Here is a 16,958-nt window from a genome sequence, read left to right as displayed (position 1 = left end):
CAATAAAACACTCACACTTTGGAGCAAATAAGGAATAAAAGCTTGGACCCACAGACACATGGGTAGGTGGCAGTGCGTGGGGGAAGAGGACAAACTAGGCTGAGCCCATCTAGATACAAACCAGCAAGGAAATGGAATCCTCAGTAAGGACCTCATGACATGGATAGACACATAGAAATGGCCACAGTGCCCACAGGATGGATGGAAAAGGACAGTAATCAGAAGGGATGTCCTCTCAGCATCTTCCATGGCCCATCCTGCCTCAGAGTGTATCTGATGCCAGATTCAAGGGCCCAGATCCCTTCCCCCACTCTACATGCCAGGCTGCGCAGCTTACACCACACCATGGCTGTGGCCCCCTCCAGGCCTCATTCCTTAGCAATTTTATGATCTTGAGGGATATAGCTGGGGACGGAGACACAAAGAGAGCTACCTAAACTTTCCCACGAGTTTGCACCAGCACTCCCCCCTAGTCAACTCCTGCTGCTGCTGGGGCCAGAGCCCCGGCATGACTGGGCCTGAACAGGACTGACAGAGCTAGGAACACCACAGCTAGAAGGGAAGCCGAAGTCACCCTCCTCCTGGCCTGTCGTCCTGGAGTAGGTGTCCTTGGGACCTGCATACTCTTAAAAGCAGCTCTCTTGGGCTGCTTGCAGCTGGTCAACTTGGGTCCTCCGCTCCTCGGCCACTGGTGGTGCCTCGTGCAGTGCAAGTTGCTCTAGACTGTGAGATAGGCCTCCAGGCCCACATCCCCTGTGGTCTCCTGGTGGGTCTGAACAGTGTGAGTGTCCAGTGTCTCTGCGCTGGAGACACTGCACTCCATTCATGAAGTTCAAGGTGGCATGGTGGCCTGGCCTCTCCCCAGAGATCTGAGTATCTGCGCACATGACGGCCCTGCCCAGCCTCCAGAATCCTCTTCACTGTCCACCTTGTTTTGTGAGCCTGGCCCAACAGGGCCCAGGATGTGAGGCCCCTGTGCACCTGCAGAGCTGTCCTTCCTTCTGCGCTGAGATGCCCCCATGCCCCTTCATCAATGCTGCTCACAGGACCCTCTCGGGACATGGTGGGTGGCCTCATCCTCTGTCCCATCTGCTACCCCCGCAGGAAGTGAGCAGACCCTCACTAGGGCAGGCCCCTGAGGACCTGAACCCCCGGCACAGGGAGCTGACCTATCGCCAGGCCATGAGCCACACCACAGCCAAGCCCCGTCCTGAGTCCTCATCTCTGAGGGTCTCAGGCCCCTTCCACCACTGCATGGGGCTGCCTTGCTCAGCTCACAGCACAGCATGAATGTGGACACGGCCCCTCTCATGGCTTGCTCACGTTTCATAACTTTTGTGAATTGGCTGGTCAGGGCTGGGGAAGGTCAGACGGACACATAGACTGATGGACTCTGGAGCTTGCAGACAAGGAATGGGCCACAGACACCATGCTGGCCACACAAGCACCGGCTGGAAGGGGGGCCCCGAGGGGACACCAGGCAAAATGCCCACAGTGGGCTGCTCTGATGCAAGGGGACTCCCCCTACCCCGCTTCAAGGATATCCACCCAGCTGGCCGTCATCCACCCCACAAAGGAAGTGGCCCTATTGGCCCCTAAACCCATGGGCCAGCCCTCCTGCTCTAGTTGACTGTGCCCCACCCTCAAACTGTGACCTCTCATCCCGTGTCCCAGCCACAGGTCGCCACGCCATGCCTGATGGACCCCCTTCTGTGGCAGTTGCCTAAAGCCAGCTTACCTGCCACAGGTGCCAGACAGGGACCCCAACGTCAGCATGGGTGTCCACCTGCCCTTCCTGACTCTGGCTCTGCTCCTCAATGTAGCTCTTCCTGCCCCTCTTTCCTCTCCTTCCACAGTCAAGCACTGTCCACACCCACCTCACCTCCACCTCACCCTCCACACCCACCTCACCTCCACCTCACCCTCCACATCCACCTCACCTCCACCTCACCTCCACCTAACCTCCACACCCACCTCACCTCCACACCCACCTCACCTCCACCTCACCCTCCACTTCAAACTCCACCTCACCTCCATACCCACCTCACATCCACCTTACCCTTCACATCCACCTCACCTCCACCTCACTCTCCACATCCACCTCACCTCCACCTCACCTCCACCTAACCTCCACACCCACCTCACCTCCACACCCACCTCACCTCCACCTCACCCTCCACTTCAAACTCCACCTCACCTCCATACCCACCTCACATCCACCTTACCCTTCACATCCACCTCACCTCCACCTCACCCTCCACATCCACCTCACCTCCACCTCACCTCCACACCCACCTCACCTCCACACCCACCTCACCTCCACCTCACCCTCCACTTCAAACTCCACCTCACCTCCATACCCACCTCACATCCACCTTACCCTTCACATCCACCTCACCTCCACCTCACTCTCCGCTTCAAACTCCACCTCACCTCCATACCCACCTCACCTCCACCTTATCCCTACACCCAGCCTCACCTCTCCTAACCACCAGACGCTGAACAGCAGAACCTAGGACCTCCCATCACGGCTCTCCCATGGCCCAGCATGCATGTCCCAGCTTCCATCTCTTGACACCCCGTTCGACATCCCACCCTTGAGGGACATGCTTTGATCTACTTCCTAGCTTCTCTCTTGGCATGCCCCCTCAAGAGGACCATACTTCCACTCTTGTACTGTGTGGGTGCCCTCCTTCTCTCCCTCAGGCATGAGCCCCTGAGGGCAGGGAGGACCATATTCTCTGCTCTTTATCTGAGATGGGCCTCACAGAAGCAGGTGCTGGGAGACTCGTGCTGCAGGAATGCAGGAGATGCACACAGAAGCGAAAGACTGTACACAGACAGGGCAGAGCTCAAGGACGTGATCAAGCCCTCAGACACGAAGCCACTGCTCCACGTGGCCACACAGAGTCTTTACCTCTGACAGTGAGCGTGGCTGATGTCCTCTCCTGCCCGCACACACACAAGTACTCCCCGGCATCTGCCACAACCAGGCCACGGATCTCCAGCTCACACACGGCTCCATCCTGCCTCAGGCTCACTCTGTCTCCAGCTCTGAGGGTCTCAGGCCCCTTCCTCCACTCCACAGGGGCTGCCTTGCTCAGCTCGCAGTGCAGTGTGGCCGTGGCCCCTTCCATGGCCTCCTTGCTTCTCAGTCTTCTTATGAACTCAGCAGGCAGAGCTAAGGATGATCAGACAGACACAGACATCAGAGTCACGGGAGAACTTCAAAGGAAGGACATGACAGGACAGAGGAAAGGACACAGACTCCTACAGGGTAATAGGACAGAACCTGCAGTGACACAAGGGGTAGGAAATAGCTCAAATGCTCGTTTCTCATGGTTCACACAACAGCCCAGGAAGGAGGAAGGAATTCCATGGAGTTATAAGAAGAGGGTGGCACTGAGATGAGGAGGGTAGGTGGGATGAGTGCAGGGGGATGCCATTAAATCAGTAATTAGACACCAAAACACAGCTCTGCTTGGCCACATGGGTCTTTACCCCTGACAGTGAGCACGGCTGAGGTTTTCTCCTGACCACACACGCATGAGTACTCCCCGGCATCTGCCACAACCAGGCCACGGATCTCCAGCTCACACACGGCCCCGTCCTGCCTCAGGCTCACTCTGTCCCCGGCTCTGCGGGTCTCGGGCCCCTTCCTCCACTCCACAGGGGCTGCCTTGCTCAGTTCACAGTGCAGCGTGGCCGTGGTCCCTTCCATGGCCTCTTCCTTCCTCAGACCCTTTGTGAACTTGGCAGGCAGGCCTGGAGATGGTCAGAAACACACAAACACTATCACGCTCTCTGAACACGCAGAAGAAACAGGACATGGATAGTTCATAGAAGATACAAAACCTAACTGGACATGGACCACCTGCTGGGTGTGCCCAGTACACACTGTGGACTGTGACATTTAAAGGTCCAACCTGTACATGTGCCACACAACAGACAGGGACCATGACAGGGACAACAAAAGAATTATGGAAGGACAGGAACAGGATAGTGAGACAGCAGAGTAGAAAAGGAAACTGAGAGCAGAGAGGTGATGCAGCCACCAAATGCCAGTCCACGTGGTCACATGTGGTCTTTACCCCTGACGGTGAGCGTGGCTGAGGTCCTCTCCTGCCCGCACACACACGAGTACTCCCCAGCATCCTCCACGGTCAGGCCACGGATCTCCAGCTCACACAGGGCTCCGTCCTGCCTCAGGCTGACTCTGTCTCCAGCTTTGAGGGTCTCAGGCCCCTTCCTCCACTCCACAGGGGCTGGCTTGCTCAGCTCACAGCGCAGTGTGGCCGTGGTCCCTTCCGTGGCCTCCTTGCTTCTCAGTCTTCCTATGAACTCAGCAGGTAGGGCTGCAACAAGGTCCGATGGACACAAGACTTCATCTTATCCCCCCACAATGGATGAAAGGGGCTGTATGGAACCGCATAGGGTTACATGGGCAGAGTGGGTAAGTATACGTACCCTGTACAGTGAGCCTGGCCGATGTCATCTGGTCCCCGAAGCAGCAGGAGTACTGCCCGCTGTCCTGAGGCTGCAGGTCCCGGATGAGCAGTTCCAGCATGGTACCCTCCTGCCGCAGGCTGTACTTGTCTCCAGGCTGCACAACCTCATCTCCACGACGCCACTCCACGGGCATGGCCACCGATGACAGCATGCAGTGTAGTGTGGCAGCACCACCCTCCAGCACCTCCACGTCCTTCAGCCCCTCTCGGAACCGCACTGGCTGAGCTGTGGACAGGCATGAGCTCAGCTCAGCCCTCACCCCGCTGCCTCCTACAGGGGTCTCCCCTGCGGTCAAGCATGGCTGAGAGCAGCAGCTGCAGGGTGCAGGAAGGCCCACCTCACTGTCTACACTGGGGGCTAGTGACGGTGACCTCAAGACCTCTGCCTCTCCAGGAGGGTGAGCCAAACAGCAGGAAACAGAGAAGGGTGGAGTGTTATGGGCTACATTGTGTCCCCCAAATTCATCTGTTGGAGCCCTAACCCTCAGGACCCAGAATGGGACCGTATTTGGAGATGGGGCTCTTTAAAGAGAAGACTGAGGTAAAATTATGTCCCTAGGGTGGGTCTTAATCCCACAGTATTGGTGTCCTTACAAGAAAAGGAGATTACGACACAGACACACACAGAGGGATGACTGTGAAGACACAGGGAGAAGACAGCTATCTACACGCCAAGAAGAAAGGCCTCAGGAGAAGCCAGGCCTGCCAACACCTTGATCTCAGACTTCTAGTCTCCAGAACTGGGAGACAATAAACCGGGAGACATGTTTTTTTATGCTACTCAGTCTGTGGTATTTGTTACCCGGACCCGAGCTGACTGAGACAGATGGAGATGAGCCAAGCCAGGAGAAGGGAGACATGGTGACGTCAGAACACAAAACAAAGTCAGGAATGAAGTAAAAAAGAGATTGCTGGTCAGAAGACCAAGAGAGGGTGAGGGATGTTATCAGGAGCATCAGAGACCCAGAGATGGGCAGTAGGGAGCAGAGGGAGATGGGTGAACTGCTGGAAAGATACAGGTGGACAGACGGAGCCTCAGAACAGCCCCCCCACACACACACACACATAGAGGGCAGAGATAGAGAGGGTCAGATAGAGTCCTGGAGTCCCCCTTGCCCCTAGCAAGACAAGAAACAGGGGTGCCCAGAGTGCGGCTGGAGGCTGCCCAGTACCCCCCTCCAGGGGCTCACCATGGACCCTGACAATGGAGCTGCTCCAGGCACCCCCAGCCTCACACTTGTAGTGCCCACCGTCCTGAAGGGTGGTGTCAGTGATGACCAGTTGGGCTCGGCGGCCCTCATAGCTCAGACGGCACCGAGCCGACGGCTGCAGGGCCTTCCCATCCTTGGTCCAGCACACAGGGCTGTCTAAAGCAGCAGTCTCACAGACCAGGGTCAGATCTTCCCCCTCCATGACTGTGGCATCTGTGAGCTCCCGGGAGAAAACACTTGGCTTCTCTGAAGACAGAGAGGGATGCATAAGACACTTGGGGGCTCCTGCAGGAAAAGCCCCAGGTCTCACTGCAGACCAGGCAACACTCCTGGTCAGTGCCCACCTGCCCCCCTCAGTCTGGGCTGCAGGCAGGGCTGCTGGGGGAACAGGACAGGCTCTGTGTGGCTCCACACACCAGAGGGGTGGGCCCAGCCCCTACACTGACCTCGCGTTCACCTCTGCATACCATGTGCAACAACACATCTTGAAATAGCGCCACTCAGCCTCCCAAGCCCCGCTCCCTGGGATCCAAGGCCCCAGCCCATGGGAAGTCCATGGTGCCTTCTCTGTAAGCCCCAGGGCCTCACCCAGCATGTGGCCAAGCCACTGTCTTGAGGTTGCATGCTTAGTCACACAGACTGGCCCCCACCACGGCACTGGGCACTGGGCATGCAGCCTACCTGTGACCTGCAAGGCAGCTGAGGTCCGCTGGTCGCCTGCCTCAAAATGGATGGTGCCTGAGTCCTTGAGGGCCAGCTGCCGCAGGGTAAGCACATGGTAGCCACCCGGCTGGACCTCGATCTCATTGAGTTCGTTGGCAGACAGCGGGGTTTTGTCCAAGAACCAGTGGACGGGCTTGTAGTCGGCAGGGGAGATACGGCAGCAGAAGGTGGCCGAGGAGCCCTCCTGCACCTCCAGGTCCTCCAGGTCCTCTGTGATGAGCACTTTCTGGCCTGCAGGGACACAAACGGGCATGTCAGGGACCCTCTGGCCGGCTGCCAAGGGAAACAGGGTGCTCCCCAAGACCTGGGGTGGGCGCACAGCAGGGATCGAGCAAATGACTCTAACGGGCTCCGAATGACAAAACATAAAACAGTAAGTGGGTCGGAGCTGAACTGTCCAAAAGTATTTGTTTTAGGTCCACCAGTGAGCCCCAATCCACCTCTGGGGTCCTTCTGCAGAGCACACAAGGTGACCCACAGCAAGGCCCCTCCATCAAGCTGTGCTCCCTAACCTGTCTAGGCCAGTTATGCCTGTCACAGAAATCACTTAACGGAATTAAATTTTGTATTACCAGAAGAAACGAGTGTGAAAAAAGACGCATGGCTATGATAACATTTAAATCGAATGCATTGGAGGACTGATAACGTGAATCGCTAGAAAAAAATTTTTTGCTGTTGTCTTAGGTATGGTGAAAGCTTAGGAAGAAGTCATAAATATAGAGATAGATTGGCCTCCAGATTCCTTCTGTATTCACAGGTGTCTTGAAGCTATTGCACACCGCAAAGCATAGATGGCACATCATGAGGGCAATGTACACAAAAAGAGATAAGGAATTCTGATTCGTGAACTGATACACAAAGAAAAGGCTCTGGCTGACACTATTAGACTGGTACAAGTCTGTGTGTTTTAAATTTTCTTAAAGACCATATGTTGTTATTATGGGACACTCTGACTTTTTTAAAGTATGAACATCTATTGGGTTGGCCAAAAAGTTCGTTCGGGTTTTTCATAGCATCTTACGGAAAAACCTGAACGAACTTTTTGGCCAACCCAATACTTTATTAGATAGCGGTGCTTCTACTGCACTAACAAAATGTTTCCACTGAGCTCAGTGGATTCACTGTATTTCACTGAAAAAGAGAAAAAAGTCAAGAGTGAGGCTTCTTTGTTATTCTTTTGGGTTTTTTTCTCTGGAGAGACCCCAGGAAGGACCTCCAGCTGACTTCACCCTGGACACCGGCCCTGGGATCTGGAGGGCTGGGCTCAACCCTGCCCTGATGCCTACTTGTCCTACAACCCTGAACCAGCCAACAACCCCGAACCAGCCAACAACCCCGAGTAAAGGCCCAGTTTCCCCATCTGTGAAGTAGCAGAATGATAACGCTCACCCTGTCTGCCAGGTGAAAACTGCTGCTCAAACCTGAAAACTTCCCCGAGCGAGTCTCCTTCCACAGGAGCAGAGGCGGTACATCTGCATGTAAGTACGTGCAGAGCTCATGCAGGGGCACACGCTGGAAGGGCTCCAGAAACATTCATCCAGCAAATGAATGCACAAATAAATGAGGGCTGCCAACTCATTTACACAAGGCCCAGCTGGGAGGGCCAGAGACAAGACCACCCAGGACAACTCCCCTTGGAGAGGGGGAAACCAAGGCTGGGTTTGTCTAGGGCCAGGCAGAGCTCTGATCTCTGCCCATCTTCAAGTCTACTTTAAACAAAGCTTACAGCTGAGCACACCATGGGCCTTGAAATACAGTGTGCAAATGAAAGCAACAGCACGGTGACTGGGCCTAACCTTTCACCAGGAGCCGAGCCTGGGACTGGGCCTGGCCGATGTCACAGGTGTAAGTGTCACTGTCCGCCTTCTCCAGGGCGCTGATGGTGAGCCGCAAGGTCAGGCCCTCCTGGCTGGGAGCATGCTTCTCCGAGGCTTGCAGCTCTGTGAGGCCCTTGCGCCAGGTCACTGAGGCCGCGGGGCGCTCCGTCTTGCAGGCGAACACAGCTGTGCCCTTCTCCTCCACCTGCAGGTCAGCCAGCTCCTCCGTGAACTGGTTTGGCTTTTCTGGGGGAGAATGGATGGGAGGGAGAGGCCTATGCAGACCCCATGTAGGCCCTCAGGACAGGAAATCACTCCCATCACAGGTGGTTCTCCTGGCCCACCCACAGAACCTCAGGGACCTGAGCGAGTCCCTTCCCTGCTGGGCGCCCCTCCGTTCCTGCCTGGGAAGAGAAGCCACAGGGGTTGTCCCAGGGTCTCTCATGGGGGTTACCTTCCACTCGGAGGCTGGCTGTGCTTTTGGAAGACTCCGTCTCACACGTGTACTCGCCAGAATCTTTGAGTGAGGCCGCGTGGATGACCAGCATGGCTCGAGTGCCTTCGACGAGAAGCTCATACTTCTTACTCTTGCGAATGGCTTTCCCGTCCTTCAGCCAGCACACTGGGGTCCCCTCCCGTGACAGCTCACACCTCAGCACCACATCCTCACCCAGCACGGCCCGCTGGTCTTCCAGTGGCTTCACAATGTCAACTGGCCTCTCTGAAAAGAACAGAGATGGTGGCCCAAGAGGCAAGGCCACAGCTCTACCCACGGCCACAGCCCTAGCCACGCCTGGGGTGAGGGCAGGGCAGGCATTCAGGAACCTTCAGGTTCTGAAGGCTGAGACCACAGAACCTACAGCTCCAAAACTTCCGACTCTGGAACCTCAGACCCAGGGGCCTCAGAGCCCTGGAATACCAGGGAACGACCCCGGGAGGGAGAAATATTAGACCACAGAATCTTATGTTCTCAGCACTGTTCAGAGTCCTGTGACTCAAAGCATGGCCATGGGCCAGCGCTGACTGTGGGCTGAGCTTCACCCACTGGCACCAAGTACTCATGCTGGAAGTAGGAGCTCAGAAATGCCAATGGCAATTTCACTGGCTTCATGAGTCATGCACCCTGGGAGCTACCACAGCGGTCGAATCACGGACTGAAGATCAGAAGCCCTGCTCCTGCCCAAAGGCTCCAGAACCTCATTCTAGAAAGTAAGCCCCCTGGATGACCAGAACCCCCCAGTACTCTGACAGATGCCTCCAGGTGCCAACCAGGGGCTGGGGAGACAGTCCCCAGATGCACCCCCTTCCAGCTTCCAAGCCCAAGGCCCCTGCTCCAGGCTGCCTCGGGAGGGCCCAGGCTCAGCAGCTCCCAAACCAGCCCCTGGAGACAGACCCCCGACCTGTCCCAGCCAGTCAGTTCCCACTGCCACCATCACCCACCTCTGATGATGAGCGAGGCCTTGGAGGTGAGGTCCCGCACAGAGAAGACCACCTCCCCAGCGTCACTTGGCAGAGCATCTCGGACAGCCAGCGTATACTTGCGGCCCTGGCGTGTGGCCCGGAAGCGGCCAGAGCTGCCCACCGTTTTCCCACCAACCATCCATACAGCAACATCGCCAGTGTTCTCATGGGACAGGACGCACTCAAAGCTGCAGCTCTCGCCCTCCATCACCTCCACTGTCTTCAGCCTCTTGGTGATGCCCACGTGCAGGTCTGTGGGCCGGAGGAGACAGCCGTCACGCCAGCCAGGCCCACGGAAGCCTGCCGCTCGAGACAGGCACCGTCAAGCCTGTAGCAGCCCCGGTCCACACCCCAGGAGGGGCAAGACCAGCCAGAGAACCTGCATACCCACCCTCCCCAACCCCACTCCCAGAGGGCCTGCTGCCCCTCTCAGCAAATGTCCTCTTGGCCTCCAGCTGTCCACACCTTGGTGTTTGGATGGCTGATAGCTATGCGTTATGACCAGGGCGGCCGCCTTCACATTTGCTATGGAACAATGTGGAGAGAATAAGCACCACACACAGCTGTCACCAGCTTATATGCTCCAGAAGAAGAACAGGCACCCAAAATGAAGAGGCAATCCAGCTCTAGGACAAACTCACCACACCGCCCTCCCTTTCCTGTCCCATTCCTGTCTCATCAAACACAGGCCAGACCATCAGGGACCAGCCACGGGATCACAGGGCAGCAGGCCTGCCACGCACACAAGAGACAGCAGGACTACGGGGGCGGAACCAGGACAGTGGTGCACACAGGACGTCACGCATTCACCCTATAGTTGGGGAACCAGGCCCAGATTGGGAGGAGCATGTGAAAAGCATGTGGTCTGCCCACAGCCACCTTCACCAGGCTGTGCCATGGCCTGGGAGCCCTACTGGGGCACCCCCTGCCTGACATCTCGGGCTCTCCCACTCGCCCACTCCAGGAGGCTCTCCTGACCGCCCCTCTGTGGCCCCTGTGCCTGCCCGTACACATCCCCTGGTGCAGAGTGAATGTTTCCAGCCTCTGTAGAATCCTTTACACCTCGGGACTCTATCAAGCAGGGCCAGTCTAGTCTCCCAAGCTTTGCTCTGTTGCCCATCATCCCTGGCCCGCCTGCCTGCACCTGGGGCTCCTATGACCCTGTCAAGCCCGCTCCTTCAGGAGCCTGCCCTGACCTCTCCAGGCTCAGCAGAGCAGCCCCTGGTCTCGGAGAGTGGGTGGGCCCCCCCGGGTGGGCCCCCCCAGGCGGAGGCACCCCCATGCCCAGAGCCACGCCCCCCCCCGTGCCCTGGCCCCGCCATCTAGAGCCAGCTGCAGCACGCACCGTGCACGGTGACATGGGCACGGGTCTCATCAGTGCCCACGTCGCAGGTGTACAGGCCAGCATCGTCCCTGCTCAGGTTGTGCACCACGAGTCCCCGAGTGCCCGCTGTGTACAGGAAGTCATACTTGTCACTGGGGCCCAACTCCATGCCGTCCTTTCGCCACACCACACGAGCCTGGTGGTCAGAGACCTCGCACCGCAAGGTCAGCGTGCCCCACTCCTCCACGGACACGTCGTCCAACGCCTTCAGGAACACCACCGGCTTCCCTGCAGGGAAGGTGTGGGCGACTGAGGGGACGAACTGCCACCTCTGGCCCTCGGGGTGCCAGGTGCACATCCCAGGGGTCCCCAGAGACCCCACAAGGACACCTCACCTTTGACCTCCAGGCGGGCCGAGGCCATAACCTTGGGCGAGGAGACGCATACAGTGCCCGTGTCAGCCCGTTGGACCTGCTTCAGCACCAGCGTGTGGCGGCGGCCCTCATGGGTAATCTTGTGGAGGCTGTCGTTGCACAGTGGCGTCCCATTGAGCGACCACTCCACCTCCTCGTCCTCGTGGGACAGCTCGCAGGAGAAGCAGGCACAGCCCTCCTCCGTGACCTCCAAGTCCTGCAGTGGCTGCGTCACCGTCACCTCCCGCACTGCCAGGAGCACACCAGGCAGCTCAGCATGGCCGCCATCACCGCCTCCCCTAGAGACCCTCTGGTGGCCCCGTGCCCCCTCGCTCTGTACCTTCCACAGTAACCTCAGCGCTGCTCTGGGCACTGCCGGCCTGGCACCGGTAGACACCAGCATCCGCGGGCGTGAGCCGCAGGATGCGCAGCTCTGCCATGTGGCCCTCCAGCCCCATCTTGAACTTGTCAGATGGCACCAGGGGTGTCTCCTCCTTGTACCACTGCACGGTCTTGGGGGGTGGCTTGAAGTCACAGGACAGGACTACCGACTGCAGCTCACGCCCCACCTTGGGCTCTAGTGGCCGCGTGAGCACCATGGGAATGTCTGTGGCGGAAGGAAAGAGGGAAGCACTGCGTAAAGCGGGCCAGACCACAAGGCCATAACACCTGCCCCTGCCCTGCCTCCTCTCCGTCCTCGGCCAACCGGCCAGGCAGCGCACTTTCACCTGAGACGACCAAGCAGGCGGTGGAGCGTGATTTGCCGATGGTGAAGTGCACCGGCCCCGTCATGGTGGAGCAGGTACGCCGCAGCGTCAGCCGGTGCACTGTGCCCTCCTGTTCCATGCCCACGTCAGCCCCTGCCTGCAGCACCGTCTCCCCCAGGAGCCACTTAGGCGGCCGCACCGAGGGGATGGAGGTCTCACACTCGAACCAGGCAGGGGCGGGCTCCATCACCGTCACATCCTGCAGGCCCCGCACGATAGTGATGGATTGCTCTGTGGGCGAGCGGCCAGTCACTGGGGCAGTCCCGAGGGAGGATCACCAGCCACCCCTCCTGCGCGGTTGGTGTTACTTCCTGGGAACAAACCCCCTCAGGCATGCTCACTTCCTCCCTGGGGTGACCCAATGCACCCAGTCAGGTCCTTCTCAGACCTGGCCACCTCTAAGTACCACAGGCTGTAACACCTCCCCTGGGGGAAAAAAGGAACAGCTGCCCACCCAGCCCTGCCCGAACCTTCCACAAAGAATTGGGCACTGGTCTTAACATCGCCAGCATCACAGGTATAAGTGTCCTCGTCCTCAGGCTGGACGGCGTTGATGACCAGCTGGCGGTAGAGGCCGTCACTGACCATCTCATACTTGGCCCCGGGCTGCAGTTCCACGCTGCCCTTGAACCACCGCACCTGGGCACTGGCCCTCGACATCTGGCACTCGAGCACACCGCGGTGCTTCTCCATCGCGATCTTGTCCCGCAGCGGGCGTAGGATGGATACTGGCAGCTCTGTGGGTACACCCAGCAGGGTCAGGGCAGGTGCACAGTGATTCCGAACACCCAGGGCTGGGTGCTCTGGCTGTGCATCTCCCAAGCAGCCGGACTGGGACGTCATGCTCAGGCTAAACGGCCTATGCCGGCCCGCCCACCAGTGCCAGCAGATAGCTAGGCTGAGTGTTGCCCTCGGGCTAGTCTGGGACTTGCTGCTCACATCTGACCACAAGGACAGTGGGCACACACCCACACTTGCTATCATCCAGTGGGCCTCATCATGTGCATGCCTGCCCCGCTCCCCCACCCCGCCCGTCCTCTCGCCACACAGCCTCACCCTCATCCTGCACACCCCCGAATCCCTTGAACCCTGCCCTCACCTTATGCATCCAAACGCCACACACCCCTGCCCCCTACCTGTTTCTAGACCCTTTCTCCCTCATGCCCCGCAGCCACTTTGACTGCCATCAAGGCCACCAGGTAAAGCCTTGTGTGCTTACTTCCTGCCAGGGCCTCACACCTTTTCTCTCCAGCACTTGCTGCAGTCCCAGGAAGGAGAATTCATTGGTACCTCCATTTTAAACAAAGAAGGAGGCCCCAAGGCTGCCTCCCCTAGACCACTTTCTTCCTGCCAAGGAGGGAATACCCGCTTTCCCTCCTCCTGGATCACTGCTGTCCTCATTCCAGGAGGGACCCCAGGACAGGGACAGCTGGCCTTTCGGCCCTGTAAGACTCAGTACATGTGCTTGTTCACACACACGCTGTCCAGCCCATGCCCTGCCCTGAGCCGCCATTACCTTTTACTCGGAGCTGGGCTCGTGATTCTGCACATTGTGCTACAAATTTGATTTCCCCTGCATCTTCCACCAGGACCCTCCGAAAGATGAGAGTGTATGTCCTTCCTGGGAACAAAGGCCACTCAGCACTAAAGGGAGGGGTGGCCTGGGGGCGGGAAGGAGGAGGAGCCCTGCTGAAGCCCACCCACTGTCCTCGTCTCACCTTCCTGGCGGATCCGCACATTGTCACTGGGCCGAAGCTTGCTGCCCTCCCGGAACCACTGGGCAGGCACCTCATCGTGGGAGACCTCGCAGGAGAAGGTGGCACCCTCCCTCTCCATCACTTCCACATCCGCCAGAGGCCTCACGATCTGGACATTTCGGCCTGGGGCAAGAAGCAGGCCCTGCTACATCCTGACACGCAGAGCTATCTGACCGCTACCCCCCACCCCAGCTTGCTGAGGGAGTGCAGGATGGGTGGGACAAGAGCAGAGCCAGAGGGCCAAGCACTTGTTGGGTGATGCAGTGGGGGGCCAGGAGGTTCCTGCACCCACCCGCCCAGCCCTCACCTTGCACCGTCAGGGAGGCCGAGCTCTGAGCATCATGGGCGTCACACACATACACGCCCTGGTCCCCACGCTCACATCGGTAAATGATGAGACTCCTGCAGGCCCCCTGGGCCACCATGCCCACTGTCTTGCTCACCTGCAGCTGCACACCATCCTGTGGAGCAATGAGGCCCGGTCAAGTGCTGGAACTGCCCAGCAGGGTGGTCCCACTCCCGCCCACCCATGGTGAGAGGTAAGAGGGGGCAGAGGAGTCCAAGTTCCCAGGCACCTTCAACCAGCGCACATCCACATTGGGGCGTGAGAGCTCACAGTCCAGGACCACCTTGTCCTTTTCCGTGGCCACCACATCCTGCAGAGGGCGGCTGAACTTCACAGGCAGCTCTGGGAAGACAGGAGGGGAGTGGTGAGAAGCAGGGCCTCTGGGCAGGGACAGGGCCTGAGCTGGCTGGAATCACTCAGCTGGTTAAAGGAATGAGCCACCCTCCTCCAGGATTCCATATCCCTGCCCACAGCTGCCTCCCTGGGCCACCCTGGGGACAGGGGCAGGTGCTCTGGAGTGAGTCCCGCCCCACCTATGTCCACCTACCAGTGACCACCAGCCGCGCAGATGTGTGCACGCCCTCCGCCCTGAAGGAAACCAGGCCACTGTCCTGCCTCTGCAGCCCAGACAGCGTAAGGGTATGGGTGGGGCCGTGCACCACCAGCTGGCACGTGGGTCCCGGCTGGAGCCGAAGGCCATCTCGAGTCCAGCTGCCCTCCACATCAGCATGGGACAGCTCTACTTCCATTGTGGCTGTGCCCTGCTCCTGCGCCTCCACTGTCTGCAGGCCCCGCACAAGCCGGACCTGGCGCACTATGGGACAAACAAGGGGAAGGATGAGCCACTGCAGCAAGACCCTGGCCCTCGGTCCAGCCCCCATCACTTCCCCAGGGAGCCTCAAGGTGCTCTGGAAGGGGAGGTCTGCCCCTCCAGGTGGATGCCTGCCCCCTCCTTTACTCCCTTCCCCACCTCCCCAGCCCCTGCAAGTGGAGGTCCGCCCCTTCCTCTCTCTTTCCCTTTTCCCCCTTTTCCAGGGCCCTGCCCCCAGGGGGAGATTCCCTACCCTCCCCAACTCCTCGATGCCCAACCCTCAGGCCAAGCCCCCTAAGCTGCTCACTTTCCACAGTCAGCTTGGCCTGCGTCTTATCATCCGCTGTCTCGCAGCCATAGAAACCACGGTCAGCGAAACCCACACTGCGGAGAACCAAGCGGTGACTTGAGCCCTCGGCGTGGATCTCCACATTCTCGCCTGTCACCAGGGCTGCGGCGTTGCGTGTCCACTTGACCTCCGGCCATGGCCGCGTCAGCTCCACCTCCATGGTCACCGAGCTCCGCTCCTCCACAGTCTGTGGCTCCAGCTTTTTTTTGAACAACACTGGGGCCTCTGGAGTCACAGGAGAGGGAGGTCATTACAGCCACTGCCACTCTCAGGAGAGCAAGGCAGAGGGACCCTGCCCCAACCCCCAGCCAGCAGAGCTGCCCTCCACCACATTCCGACTCCAAGCTAGGCAAGGCCTTGGCCATACTCAGGGCCCAGCTGACACATGCACAGGCACAATTTTATGGAAGGAAACCACACTTCAGGGGGGGCTTCTCCTTTCCCAGTCCCCCTCCCACCTCCTGCTCCCCTGCTCTGAACAACTCCTGCCATCCCCCACCAGAACCTGGAACTCCTAAGTGTGGCCGGTGACCAGGAGCATCAGGACACAGGGAGCCATTGAGACAGGCAGACTCTGAGCTCCCAGACCGGCTGCACCACAGTCTCTGCTTTAACTAGGCCCTGGATGCGTCACATTAAGGAAGAGAAACGCTAGAGTGAATCTCCCAGTCTCGGGCTGTGCCGTGATCTCCCCAGAAGTGCATCTGCCCGCATTACTCCCTTACTCAAGAACCTGAGATGGCTTGGCTCCCACTTACCCTCAGGTAACGTTCTGGCCCTCCGCCATGCAATCTGGCTTCAGCGAGCAAAGCGCACCCCCATCATCTGCATCTGCTTGCACTGGCTGCCAACTCCAGTCTCTCCCACCTTGCCATCCTTTGGGCTCAGCAAGGATCGTCTCCTCTAGGAAGACTCCCTGGAGTGTCTGAGCCTCCACCCACTCCCCGACCAGGTGTGCACTACAGGAGTTTACCATCTCCCCTTTAGAGCAGGTGCCTGGCCCCTCGGTCCGACCCAACTCTTCTCTCTGCAGCTGACAAACACTGTGTCCTCTGAAGTCAGCCAGATGAGCTGGATACAGGCCAGCACCAGGATGCTACCTTGGGACCAGCCCGTTAGGAGACGCCTGCTGCGAGGAGCCGGTGCACCCTTCCTGCTGCCCCACACACGCACCTCGGACCCGGAGGGCAGCCACGGTCTTGATGCCCTCAGCCTCCGCGGTGATCTGGCCGGCATCCTCCAGGGCCAGGCCCAAGATAGTCAGGCTGTGGCTGGCACCCTTCTGCGATATGAGAAACTTCTCGCTGGACTGTAGCTTGACGCCATCCCGGAACCACGTCACCGCCACGTCGCTGGGAGTCACCATGCACTGGAAGGTGGCCTCGCAGCCCTCCTCCGCGACCACCGCGCTCAGCCCAGACGTGAACTTGACCACGCGGGGGACTGCGGACAAGAGCTCCACTTGAGAGGC

The 16,958-nt window shown here is 58.8% G+C and overlaps 1 protein-coding gene across 5 annotated transcripts in view; it reads right to left on the bottom strand.

Annotated features, from left to right (window-relative positions):
• The window catches only part of OBSCN (obscurin, cytoskeletal calmodulin and titin-interacting RhoGEF), a 196,057-nt gene that overhangs the window by 79,322 nt on the left and 99,777 nt on the right, over window positions 1-16,958 (bottom strand). For all 5 annotated transcript variants that reach the window (XM_059917953.1, XM_059917957.1, XM_059917955.1 and 2 more), the window contains exons 28-48: window positions 16,661-16,930; window positions 15,446-15,712; window positions 14,875-15,141; window positions 14,557-14,669; window positions 14,289-14,442; window positions 13,943-14,104; window positions 13,741-13,845; window positions 12,695-12,961; window positions 12,186-12,455; window positions 11,798-12,064; window positions 11,440-11,706; window positions 11,066-11,332; window positions 9,700-9,972; window positions 8,714-8,980; window positions 8,239-8,505; window positions 6,401-6,673; window positions 5,699-5,965; window positions 4,468-4,734; window positions 4,092-4,355; window positions 3,502-3,765; window positions 2,918-3,181 (exon numbers count right to left, since the gene is read on the bottom strand). In XM_059917953.1, coding sequence (XP_059773936.1) covers window positions 2,918-3,181; window positions 3,502-3,765; window positions 4,092-4,355; window positions 4,468-4,734; window positions 5,699-5,965; window positions 6,401-6,673; window positions 8,239-8,505; window positions 8,714-8,980; window positions 9,700-9,972; window positions 11,066-11,332; window positions 11,440-11,706; window positions 11,798-12,064; window positions 12,186-12,455; window positions 12,695-12,961; window positions 13,741-13,845; window positions 13,943-14,104; window positions 14,289-14,442; window positions 14,557-14,669; window positions 14,875-15,141; window positions 15,446-15,712; window positions 16,661-16,930 — 5,082 coding nt within the window. The remainder of the gene's footprint in view (window positions 1-2,917; window positions 3,182-3,501; window positions 3,766-4,091; window positions 4,356-4,467; window positions 4,735-5,698; window positions 5,966-6,400; window positions 6,674-8,238; window positions 8,506-8,713; window positions 8,981-9,699; window positions 9,973-11,065; window positions 11,333-11,439; window positions 11,707-11,797; window positions 12,065-12,185; window positions 12,456-12,694; window positions 12,962-13,740; window positions 13,846-13,942; window positions 14,105-14,288; window positions 14,443-14,556; window positions 14,670-14,874; window positions 15,142-15,445; window positions 15,713-16,660; window positions 16,931-16,958) is intronic.

The sequence above is a fragment of the Balaenoptera ricei genome, chromosome 3, assembly GCF_028023285.1.
Source record: "Balaenoptera ricei isolate mBalRic1 chromosome 3, mBalRic1.hap2, whole genome shotgun sequence".
Classification (NCBI taxonomy): Eukaryota; Metazoa; Chordata; class Mammalia; order Artiodactyla; family Balaenopteridae; genus Balaenoptera; species Balaenoptera ricei.
The sequence above is the reverse complement of the archived record's forward strand: the minus strand, read 5'-3'. Positions and strand labels throughout refer to the sequence as shown.